Source organism: Mauremys reevesii, linkage group 1 (genome assembly GCF_016161935.1).
Source record: "Mauremys reevesii isolate NIE-2019 linkage group 1, ASM1616193v1, whole genome shotgun sequence".
In the NCBI taxonomy this organism is placed as follows: domain Eukaryota; kingdom Metazoa; phylum Chordata; order Testudines; family Geoemydidae; genus Mauremys; species Mauremys reevesii.
The window spans coordinates 55,236,973-55,249,620 of record NC_052623.1 but is presented as its reverse complement, the minus strand read 5'-3'; the positions used below and the strand labels follow the sequence as shown (position 1 = coordinate 55,249,620).

At 40.3% G+C, this 12,648-nt stretch overlaps 1 protein-coding gene across 7 annotated transcripts in view; it reads right to left on the bottom strand.

Annotated features, from left to right (window-relative positions):
- NBEA (neurobeachin) overlaps positions 1–12,648 on the bottom strand; it is an 831,523-nt gene that overhangs the window by 344,718 nt on the left and 474,157 nt on the right. For all 7 annotated transcript variants that reach the window (XM_039530859.1, XM_039530876.1, XM_039530902.1 and 4 more), the window contains one exon: positions 11,821–11,987. In XM_039530859.1, coding sequence (XP_039386793.1) covers positions 11,821–11,987 — 167 coding nt within the window. The remainder of the gene's footprint in view (positions 1–11,820; positions 11,988–12,648) is intronic.

Sequence of the window (12,648 nt, the reverse complement as noted above, 5' to 3'; positions counted from 1 at the left end):
TTTGCTGTTCCCCACCTGCGTATTCTACTCATCTTAAAATTAATCTTTGCTAGACATCAAGGTAATAGATTTAGAAAAAGCCCCACAACAAACAAGCAAGCAAGCAAACAAAAAACACCAAATTTGAGAGGAGCTAAATGGGGAAAAATTAACTGCTAGACTCTTAAAATTAATAAATATGCATGTGCTATATAATGAAAGAAAAAATGAAATAGTGATAATTTCCAATAGTAAACTAAGAAAAATTTTGTTTACATCAGTCTATTGGTAAAGTATACACAAAGCACGTTTAAAAACTGATTGTGTATAGTCTCAAATTCACCAACAATGTGCATATTCCTGTGTGTCTTTTTCTGTTTTTTTCTAATAATCCAACCAATTAGATAATTTGTTACATAGCAATGTTTTAGAATATTGAATGTACAAGTCATATTATTGCATAAGGCAGTTTATTCCTGAAGCTGCAACAATCATTAGATTCTGATGTTCATCTGTTTTATTGAACTACCCGCAGGGAGCTTTATGGGAATACTATCATGTCAAGGTCACAGGATTAAGTGAGCAGTGATGACAGTAAACAAACCTTTTCTGTATATTCTAAAAGGTTTTACTGAGTTACTTAAAATGCCATAAACATAAATAGTCTTCTATCTCTACAATGCATCCATGACAGATGACTTCAAAATACAGCACTCTTGGGCAATGGAGCTTTACAACCTAACCAACAGCCTTTGTTATTGACAAAAGATATCAATATACTCAAGATCACAAATATCAAGAGATGGTTGCAGTCTAAGTTATCCTTAAACATTTTGTGTGCAAACAACATTTGTTTATATTATAAGCCACTTTGTGAACAGATAATACTACAACAGACAAGACGAGAGCTTGTACAGTTTTACACTAAATTCACATAGAAAAATAACTGTTCTAATTAAATCTGTTCCTGGACACAAATCTATACATGGCAATTAAAATAAATAATAATACTTTGCGTACTTCAACATCTTCCAACCAAATATCTTTAAGTGTTATATTGATTGGAAGGATTTAATCTCAATACCTCTCAGAAGTAAAACAGACAGTAGCATACCTGTTTTATCAAAGAGAAAATTGGCACAAACAAGTAAAATTACCTGCTTAAAGTCATATAAAATCTGAGGCAGAGATGGGAATCTTCTAAATCTTAGTCCTAGGCTTAACCTCTAGACCATTCTACCTTCCTATATAAAAAATAATCAAAATGAACCTGGCCAAGCTTACCCTTTTCACTCTATTCCCATTTATAAAAATGAAAATCATAACAAGCGTCCTCAAATTATTTTGGGAGAACACAATTAGACAAATAATAAATTACAAAAATGTTTCAAATGAAAAAAGTACAAGAGTAAGAAAAAATGCGTCTAAGCAGTCCAGAAAGATTTCCTCATCAGTCTACTAATGTGGTATTTCCAATGATTCCAACACAAATGCCTGAGAAGTCTGCCAAAGAGCCAGATGTTACTGTTTGAAAAATATTTTCTATAGCTTGGTATTTGGATACTGTAATCAGCATCTAAAGAAAGAAAGAATGATAGACTGTCACAGTGCTACCACAATCCTAGGCACCTCTTACAAATGTGAAATTTCTTAAGCTTTATATATTTTCATGTGCTAAATAACAATGAGGACGATGTAATGTTCAAATAAATCCATTTAAAATCACAGAATAAATTAAAATATTTGCATTTCTGCGGAAGTTGCCACCTTAGAATTTTAAGACCTTCTTTTTGAGATTTCCCACAATTTAATGTTTCTTGTTTTTCACATTCCTTCCCTCAGCTACTGAACAAGATATGGAGAATATGGGAGACTTCTCTGTATCATACAAAATGCTTACTGGGGTAGCAACTGATAAGGCAAAAGAGACAATGAAGAAAGAGAGAAATGGTCTGGTATCACCTAGATATGTGAAGTTAATTCTTTAAATCCTGTCAGACAGACATCTTCCCTTTCTCAATACCTTGGTCTGTTAAACAATCCTACCCTGGGTTAGAGCCTTAAATTGCCCAAAAGGGATGCACTAGGTACCTTGCTTGCCTACCTAAGGAAAAATGCATTATTTTCCAAGCCTCCTGACTGGTTTCCACCAAGTTCTGTAATGGGGGAAAGGGAGAAAGAAGAGGACACCACTGAGGAAAATGGTTGCAAGATACTCAACTCCTGGTGTGAATGCCAGCATATCACACCAAGTCCCAGAGTGGAGAGGAATTAGGAGGCAGTAATGACAGAAGAGATTAATTGATATGATGGAAGCTGGACTGCTGCACATGCTTCTGTGTTGCTGGACTGAAGGAGGAGCAGAGTTCTTGCTTAACTTGCTAAGCATGAACCTTGGTCTTTCTGTCGGCAGAGAGTTGTTTGTCACTCTGAAATACTGTATGAGGACTTAAGTTTTTCCTTATATGTCAGAAGCTTTTCTTGACTCTGTCAAGGGCTAATATTTCTTTTCTTCATCTTCCACCTTCCACATGTTCAGATGGGAAAAGAACTGCCTTGTAGGTAGCTATCTTGCCCCAGAGTAAATCTTCAGATTCCCAAATTAGTGCTACCATGAAAAATATTGGTAGTCAGTTGTATAAAGTCAATGATAGAAAGATTTAGATTGTTGTTGTTGTAGGTAAAGGCAGAGATCTGTAGGTCTACTGTTTTCACAGCTTGGAAGGAGAGAATATTGGTAAGGCTTATCTCTTTATGCCAGTCTTTAAATAAAAAGGACTGATCTGCTTCCAAATACTAGGCTGTGAGAGGAAATGCATTAATGATTGTGTGGTGTGCAGAAGATACTGTAAAGGAATAAACAGAAATGAAAGAAAATAACCTGAGGGGAAGAATGGAGCAGCTGTGAGCTCCATCCAAACAAACTCTGGAAATGGGGAAGACAATGAAGAGATTTAAACAGCACTTCACTTCACTCCTTAAGGGGTCGCTTGCTTAAGGAGTGGGTGGATCGGCTTATGTGGCCTGCCTTGCAGGAGGTCAGACTAGATGATCATAATGGTCCCTTCTGATCTTGAATTCTATGATTCTATGATCTGCAAGCAATGGGTGCCAGTGGAAAGGAAGATAATCAGAAGGTAACCTTATTTCGGCCAAGTCCTTGGTCTCATCAAGAGGGTACATCTTTTGGAGAGGCAGGAGACCAAAACAACTGAAGAAGAGTTTGGGGACATCTTTCAGGGGACAGGGAAGCTCTCAAGAGAGTACAGAATGTAGCTCAAAGAGCCCAACTGTTCCACAGCATGTGCCCATAGGAAAGTTCCCCTCACTCTAAGGCAGAGACTAAAACAGGAGCTGGAAAGGCTCTTTGTTGCTTCTTCAGCTTGCTATATGATTCCCAGAGCAGAGTGGGCACACTCATAGGTCATTGTATAAAAAGAGACTAAAACCTTAATTTAGGTATAGACCCCAAAGAAAGAAATGTGTAAAAAGGCAATATTTTCCACTAGCTACAAGAGGAGAAATTTGAATCGAAATGGCTGATGCCAAATAACCTTCTACACTGAATACATCAGCAGGTGCTCTTAGAAAAACAGTGCACACGTGTGCACATTCAACACCCCCTCCGGGAGACACTGTTTTTGCAGGCTTGTATTTGGCACCCAAAGGGTTTCACTGGCAAATAAAACAGATTTTTGATGATATATGGGTTTATATAGATGATGTTTTGATGTGGGGGGAAAAAAACAGAAGAGCATAACCAAAGATTCTGGGTAGCTTTGGAAAGAGCCAGAACTCTTACACTAAAGTGAAACAAACAAAAATATGAATTATGTGTAATGGAAACAACACACCTGGGAAAGAAGTTAATACAGCAAGGTGTTCAGGTAGTTCAACATGCCTGCCCCCATGGACAAGGAAGGGATACAAAGATGGAATGGAAAACTATGTATGGAAATTTGTGCCTAACCTAGCTGCTTAAACCAGCAACCTAATGGACTTGGGATGCTAAACTTAATAAAGATTTTGAGAAATTGAAGTAGTTAAACAGGCTACTGTCCTGAGGTACTATAGTGGAAAATGCAAAACTAAGTTGTTCACAGTTGCCTCCAAGGAGGGTACTGGCACAGTCCTTAACCATAAAGCTGTAAAAAACTGCAGAACAGAGGCTTATGAGTCATGGGTCCTAACCAAAAAAACGGAGTATCAGAGGAAGAGCAGCTTTGGCCTTACTCCATGAGCGTAAAAGGTTTTATGTCTTTGTTTATGGAAGACCAGTGTTAGCTGAAATTGCCCTTAAACCACTTATTACCATTGCCAAAAAGGACTGGCAACCATCCCCCTGGGAATACAGAGATTATTTTGTCAATTACAAATATATGATTTGCCAATCTAATACAAACCTGAGATATATTTGGTGGCTGCAGACACCCTCTAGAGCATTTGACAAAAGTTGAGTGGAGCAAAGTCCAGTGCTAGTCACTGCATATGCCAGTTTGATTTAAAAAGACCTATCCAGTCGCAGATGAAATGTGAACTGTGATTGCCAGGGCAACAGCTCAGAATGAAAATCTGCAGAAAATGATTAAGGGTATTAGCACAGAGTGGCCAGCACAGCATGTTCCCAGCCCCTATCACCAATTCAGGGGAGTATTCTCAATACTTGATGCAATTTTGTTTAAAAGCACCAGGATTGCAATCCCTAAGGCGTTACAGAAAAATATGTTGAAAAGGATTGAGAAATGTCTTACCTGATCATTTCCTCTCCGTTAGCAGCTTCTCTCAGAATTAATTACTCATGGACTAATGCCCCCCACCTGTATTTGGAGACTGACTAATGTTGTATGTGGAGGCTCCAAGACTTAAGTTCCAGCCTCCAGAAGAATTCTAACAGCTGTAGAAACACTCCAGCAACAAATTATCAGCATTAAGACACCTTGATATGATGTATTAAATTAATCTTAAGAAAATATATGTCTTCATCTTCCTTTATAGACCATTTTTCATTTGTATTTTTGTTATTTGCTAAACTACAAAGGTGGGTTTAAATCAGCGAGAAGCTGCTAACAAAAAGAAAATTATCAGGTAAGAAATTTCTCTTTCTATTGCGCAGCTTCTCTCCTCATTTGTTACTCATGGGAAGTAGCCAGCAGTGAATCCCAGAAGTAGGGAGGGAAAGAATAAACAGAGTTTAATTATTATAGTGGAATCATTGGCAAGTATGGCAGTTCCCCCATATAAAGAAAGAGCTAAAACTAAGGAGTTATGTGGGCACCAACCCAGAGCATCTTCCTCCCAAAAGATGTCCTTGCAGAGGAATGGTAACTTACTTCACAAATCTTCCTCAGATGAGGCTCATACACTTTTCCCCTCAGTGCCTCTAGGCACTTCTGTGAATAGTTTCCCAAGATGCCTTGCATGCCAGCTGATGCAGAATTTTAATATCTTTTTTGCAGCAACTTTGAAGCCCTAAGGCCTTGGCATTTTGGATATGAGATGAACAGAGTACTATTGGCATATGTATTCCACATGCTTGAGATATATCTTTAGAACTCTAGGAATGCCCTTTTATGCCACCCCTTTCCAAGGGTTAGAACAAAATGATGGGAGAATGATCTCCCTGCCATGGTAGAAAAGAGAAAAGGCTTCTGGAGTTATAAGAATAACCTTTTTCTCATGACAAAAGCAGTGTGATTCTTGTAAGGATATGGTAACTAATTCCAAAACTTGTCCTTCGGAGGTGATTAGAAAGACCTGGCTTGACTAAGTTGTCAATGTGATTAAACTTAGCCCCGATACTTAAATTGGAGGTGTAGCAGGGCAGTAACCCTGCTCGTGCCCTGAAGGGCTTAAAACAGCCCTGTGAGAGGGCTGTGGCAGGGAACCAGTAAGCCTGGGCTGATTGGGGAAGCAGCCACAGCTGGCCCTATAAAAAGGCTGCTAGCCAGAGCTCAACAGTCTCTCTCTAGCTGTGAAGGGAGACAGGCCTGGCTGCTGGGGAGCTTAGAATAGGGTATCTAAAGTGGAGCAGGGCTGGGGGAAGGCCAAAGGAGCTGGGAGCTCAAGCCTGGAAACTCCCCAGGCTGCAGGCCTTGTTAAAGGCTGAGAAGGGTACTGGGGTTGCAGAGGCGCAGCCCAGGGTAGGCAGAGGCAGCAGGTCCAAACCCCCCTTGCAGATGATGAATGGTATAAAGACTGCAGTCTGCCCCAGTGAGTGGGGGCTAGATGGAGACTGGCAATAGCCACTGAGGCAACGTGGGGATAGGGGATTTGGGGGTTCCCTGGGGAGGGAGACCTAGAAGAGGGGGAGAGTACTGTGGTGGGCAGAACCCCTGAGCAGAGGGGCACGGGGTCTGGGAGGGACATGGGGGCCAGCGGCGGGCAAGACATCAGCCAGCAGAGGGTGCTCTGGGGCTGGAAAAGAGCTAATTCCCTGGACAACCAGCAGGAGGTGCCGCGCTAGTGAGTCATCACTGCACCACAGAAGATCCAACGTGCTGGTCTAGAAAATGCTGCTTTGGCTGGTACCCACGTTGCTATGGTGCTGGGTTGCAGGACATCAACCAATCCTCCTGGAGAAACTCTAGTGTAGCTAAGATCCCCAGAACTTTGGGATTATTATATTTGTATTACAACAGCATCTAGAAGTCAGGACCCCATTGTGCTGAACACTGCACAAACAAAGAGGCAGTCCCTGCCTCATACAGCTTTCTGTTTCTCCTCACACCAGAACTGTAAATGTGACCAAACCAATGAATGAAATATCCTGGTTCAATGGAAGTTAATGAAGAATTCATGCTGAACTATACTTCCTCTTCCGATACCCCACCTGTTAACTGTAGATGTTCCCAGTCTGAATGAAGGAGTCCCTGATTCACGAGGTCTGGTGTTTTCTGCAGGTACAGTATTGGCTATCTAACAAGTCTAATGTGCCTTCTGGACCAGTGGAGGACTACGAGAGAACTTCAGTTATCCCTCTTCCTCTTTTCTGTATCCTTTATGTGAATTGTCTTGAAAGGCCTGAAGTGCTCCTAGGACTTTAATGTGGAACCACCCTGTGGAGTGGGGGATGGGTGGAGAGAGAGACTTAATCCCACTTTTCAGAGTCTGAGCCTCTTTCCCTAGCAGAGCAAGATTTTATGGCTGATGATTAGAAGACACAATTCCCATTCAGCTGCTGTCTGAAATCTGAGCCCCCTTCCCTGGCAGAGAGGGAGTCCTTGGGCTGAAAGCCAGACAGACACAATTTTGAGTAGACTGTAGCCTGAGGTGAGGTTGTGGAGGAGGAACATGCTTCTCCGCATGCCCAGACACACTGCAGAGTTGGGAGAAACGGGGTAAGCACGATACTGACCTCTGCAAAAGAGAAAGTATGTGTAGGAGAAAAGCCCCAGCAAACACTCCCTTGTGGGGAGCGGACAAAGGAGAAGAGGTTTAACCCCGGATTTTCACTCTGCTTGTTCATTAACAATTATCTGATGTGTTACATGTCCTACAGCACCAAATGAAGCAGGCATATCAAAAGAAGACATGGAAAAGTATTATACTAGTAGATGAAATGTTCTGAGGCACAATCTGGTGACAACTAAAGTATTTAGCTGAAGCAGGGAGATGCATTACAATGTCCCTGCAATTCGGGAAAGAAAACCCTAAAAAAAATAGAGATTCTCTTTAGGTAAGCACCAAAAATTCAAAAGGTGTTCAGAATGAAGGAATTAGCATTCTGGAAGGAAGCTAGAAATAAACTAAGAAATACTGGAACTGCCATGACTGACGCCCACGTGATATATGCTGATCTTATATTTTTATGATGAGAATGATTCAATCCCATTAAGCTAGATGAAAGGTGAAAAGGAGAAAGTGTGACTTTATCTTTTGCTATGATAGAATCAGCTCTGGAACTAAAAATGTAGATCTTTCCTCAAAAAACACCTCAAGTTCCTGGCTTGAATTTCTAGGGTTAGAGTCCAAGTTATGCAACCCAAAATAGTATGTTCCTGTCACTGGAGTACTTGCTGAATTATCTGCAAAATCTGCAGCATCATATGTTCCATAAAAACCAAGAGATTCATGAAGGCTGGATCTCTAGTGTAGTAGTCAAGTAAATGCTTACTAATGTAAGTTGCCTACAGTAAGGAGCTATGCAAAAGATAATGTGAACTGCAATTCACTTCTGATTTTATGGCTACTTTTCATGCTAATCATTGTCTACTCTTTGTAGAGTGCAATTAGCATAACTGAAATGTTTTATGTGGTATATTATTGAGTTTATCCATACTTATTCTTGTTTCTCAGACCTTTCAAAGAGAGATTATGTTAATATATTCAAAATTCATACTTTGTAAATACTACAAAAATTCACTCAATCTTGAAGCATCAAACTTCAAAAGCAAGTTGTCTAGGCTTTTCTTATCCTATTCTTTGGAAATCTTGTCTGCCCTTTCTGAATCCTAAGACAGTAGTCAATCATTGTTCACATTTTTCCTCATGGTGCTTCCAGTATTCAACCTCATTCTGTGTTCTATTATAAAAAAAGACAGACAGCTAACACTGTGGCATCCCAAGAGTAAGCATATCAACCATTGGTGGTTGCTTTCTCCAAAGGCAGCATATGCAGGGGTACAAAAACTGGGAAGATATAAGGTAAGAAGAATGTATTATACTGGATTCCAAACACAATAAAACTTGTATCTATTCTACATCTGACACACACACCATAAAACCAGATCTTACTTTCATACCAAAAACATTTGTGCTAAAGACCTTTAAAATAGTCTTTGGACATGTATCATACATACTAAACATGAGCCTAGCTTGGTTCTAGAGAATCCAAGCTTCCAGGAATCATACCTACTCCTTAAAAGCACTTCCTTACCCATCTAGATGCCAAACCTCTTGGATCTTACGTAAGTTTTATTGTGTGGAATCAGTGGACAGGTTTTTTTCACATGCTCCTTCTTGGGTCAATTGGCTACTCCCTATGTGTAGTGTCAGGGCCTCTTTCAAATTCAAAAGATCTTCAGGAAATAAGTTTTTCATTCTGCATTCAGAACTGTGGAAGAAACTTTTGACAACAGAGGTCTAGACATCCCATAAACCATATTATGGTAGCTAAGGATTTACCTGGCATGCCAGTTAACCTGGGGCAACTAGAGAGTATATTTGTGGAGTGCCTTGCTACCATGTAAAGGATTATGGAGAGTTCTATGCCCCTGCAGTCACTATACAGGCACTGGCAGCGGAACATTTCCCCATATCTGCTGCCAGACTGGGAGGTGTCAAGTCCCTCCTGGTTCCCCAGTGACTATTATGGCTTTGAGGGAGGGGCAGTGGCCCTTACCTGGTAAACCTAAAACTGTAGATTAGGAGAGCAATCACTTCTCCACACCAAAACCCAGGAAGAAATGGTAGATCCACCTATCACTTCCAAGAAGACAACTGTCTCATGGCTTGTGGAGATGGCGGCCTACAGTTGTGCAAACAGCTTCAGCTCAGATTTGTAACATCATCAACTTGAGTTGGTTTTCACAGAATTCAACAGAATTGAAACCCACCTCATTTTGAGCAGGGATTTTAATGGAAAACTTAAGGTCAATAAGCCCAAAATTACACCTTACTTTTAAAAAAAAATATATAAACTGATGTATGTTGTTTTCACTAAAATCAGCATTTTTAGTTAAATAGGAAGCACCTTCCCATTCACAGAAATATTAAGTCTAAATAGAATGAAAAATCTGTTTTTTCACTTTTTACTTGCACTTGTTGTGTTGATTCCTCCATTACCAGAGGTAAAAGTAAGCCGGTACGGCCCGGTATGGAGTACCAGTTAAAAAAAAAAAAAAAAAAAGGCAAATAAGTGGAGCATTCAGTACTGGCTTACTTTCACCTCTTTTTTGGCTGCATAACAAAAAGTTCAAACTCAAAGCTAATAAAAGCTTGGAAAGGGGAAACCCACTGTCACATTTGTTTGTTGTTTCTTCCCCTCTCCTCCTCCAGCCAGGCTGCCCGACATGGCTAGGCTCCGCGTTCCCCTGACCATCCCACTCAGCAGGGGCTGCAGGGGCCCCTCTCTAGCTTGTAGCGGGGACTGGCTGAGGGAGAAGCCTGCCCAGGTAGCCTGCTGCCTGCATAAGAACAGTTTAAATTTAGCTGTTCACCCCGTGGTCTGAACCGTGGGATTAAGGGCTATTTCTGGCATCCTTGTTAATTTCACTCTCAGTTGTTTTGGGGTGGGGGTGACCAAAGCCGGGGTAGTTCTTTTCTGCCCCCTGGATGAGGCGATCTTCAATAATATAGATCGCCTAAAGAACTGCCCCAACTTTGGTCACTCCCCTCCCCAAACAACCGAGAGTGAAATTAATAAGGATGCCAGAAATAGCCCTGAATAATGAACAGCCAAGTTTAAACTGTTCCTATGCAGGCAGGAGGCTACCTGGGGAGGCTTCTCCCTCAGCCAGTCCCCCTGCTCCCTGCTACAAGCTAGAGGGGAACCCTTGCAGCCCCTGCTGAGTGTGGAGGTCGGGGGAACGCGGAGTTTAGCCGCGTCGGGCAGCCTGGCTGGAGGAGGAGGAGGAGGGAGGACAAGGAGAAAAATGTGATAGTGAGTTTTCAGTTTTTCAGGCTTATTCCAATAGTAAAGTTTTATTATAGACAGTACTGGTAATAGTAATAGTAGCTTTATTTTCTATATCTAAGTCATGCAATGGGAGGGATCCATGAAGTACGTAGGAGAGGTGGGTTGCTTGTGTTTGGACTGTATGGGTAAGAAATGTAACTTACTTCCACCCCCGGCCCCACCCTTCCATCTGAGGCCCCACCCCTTCTGGGAGGGTGTGGGGGCAGAGTGAGACCCGTTCCGGTAAGAGCTGTATTTTACTTTCACCCCTGTCCATTACATACTTGAAAATAAATGATACACATGCAAACATAGTAACAATAGGGTGAGAACAATATACACAGTGTTTATTAGATACCTTAACATTTATGGTTATATAATATTCATTACACATCTAATTCTAATGAGGCTTAACTCTAAGTCCCTAGAACATATATTAGAACCTCATTTACTGTATTGTCAATTAAAGTACAGAACCAAATTTTCAAAATATGTCTGCAGAAGTGAGCATGCACTTTTCTCACACCCATCTTGGGCATGAGAAATTCTTAGGTACACATGTGCAAATGTTTGACTTGTGCATGCAGAGTTTGGTTGCACACACTAGATATTGACCTTTATGTTTAAATGTGAGGATAAAGATTTACCAGTGTATTGTATCAAAGTATATATTGATTATTTATACAGAAATAGTTTGGTAGATAGGGCACTAGTCAGGTGAGCTGGGTTCCATTCCTTGTTCTACCACTGACCTTCCATGTGAGCTTAAACAAGTCATTTTGCCTCTCTGTGCCTCCTCCCACCCTTCATCTCTCTTTTCTATTTACATTGTTATGTCTTTGGGACTGGGACTCTCTCTCACTACCTGTTCATACAGCAACTAGCTCAATCCTGGTTGGGGCCTCTAGGCCTTACTGGAATACAAATAATAGTGCTACATGATGATCAACAAGCATAAGTATCTACAAATGATCTAAAACAAATTTTAATAAAATACTGTGTTGATGGGCTATGGAGAACATTGCATCTGCACATCATGTACTAGAAGAGGAATTGCCACACAGGACGACTTTTGAGAAAATAAAAACAGATATAAAGAAGACAAAAGTTCTCTTGAAATGAGTCCCACCATCAGCACATCCAATTTTCAATTGTACAGAAATGGCTGATTCATTTTAAATTTTGAAACAAATGTTTATAATTACACACTTATGATTACAGCTTACCTGTGAGAGACTGCTCCCCAAGCACCATGTTTGTTTGTTAGGATATTCAGTATCTTCTGTTTCAGCTGATTGGCTGTAACATGATCACGATGTTTAGCAGCACTTATAAGGTGGTCACACATCTTTTCCTCCTCTCTTCTATCAGCAGCATATTGAGCACACTGTGACTAAAAATTAAAAAATAAATAGTGAATAGTAAATAGAATAATTTAGGAAGTGCCTACAAGTTGCTTAGGCATGATTTTCATATATCTAAAGTGTCCTTTCTACCTACATCTTAGTCACCTTTGTTCTCACTAAACTCAGCATTTCTAGGTAAATAAGAAGCACCTTACCATTCACAGAAATATAAAGTCCAAATGGAAACACAATATCCATTTTTACACTCCTTACTTGCACTGGTTGTGTTGATCCCTCCTCCGGGGAAAATAAGAGCATTAATGCTATGTTAAGGTTTCGAAATTAAGCCATCAAAAGTGAGGAAATGCAGAATTACAGTGAAAACACACTTAACTCTGCCTCTTTGTGCTTATGTCTTAAAATATGGCCTCTTTTTAGATCATTATAAATTATTTGCCAGTTAATACTTTATACAATACATTATACTCTGGAATTTCTTATTCAATATTGCATACAGAAAGCTACAACACTGTACCAGACAGACTTAACTTGACTTTTAAGTCTCACTAAGATTTACAAAACAAGATCTTAATAGTTCACAAGTTCCATACTTTTATAATTATGGATCTTAAAGTGGATCTCCATTACCTTTGAAATTAAATGTCTATTTCCTTAATCGCCATATGTTACAACATGGAAAAAACACCA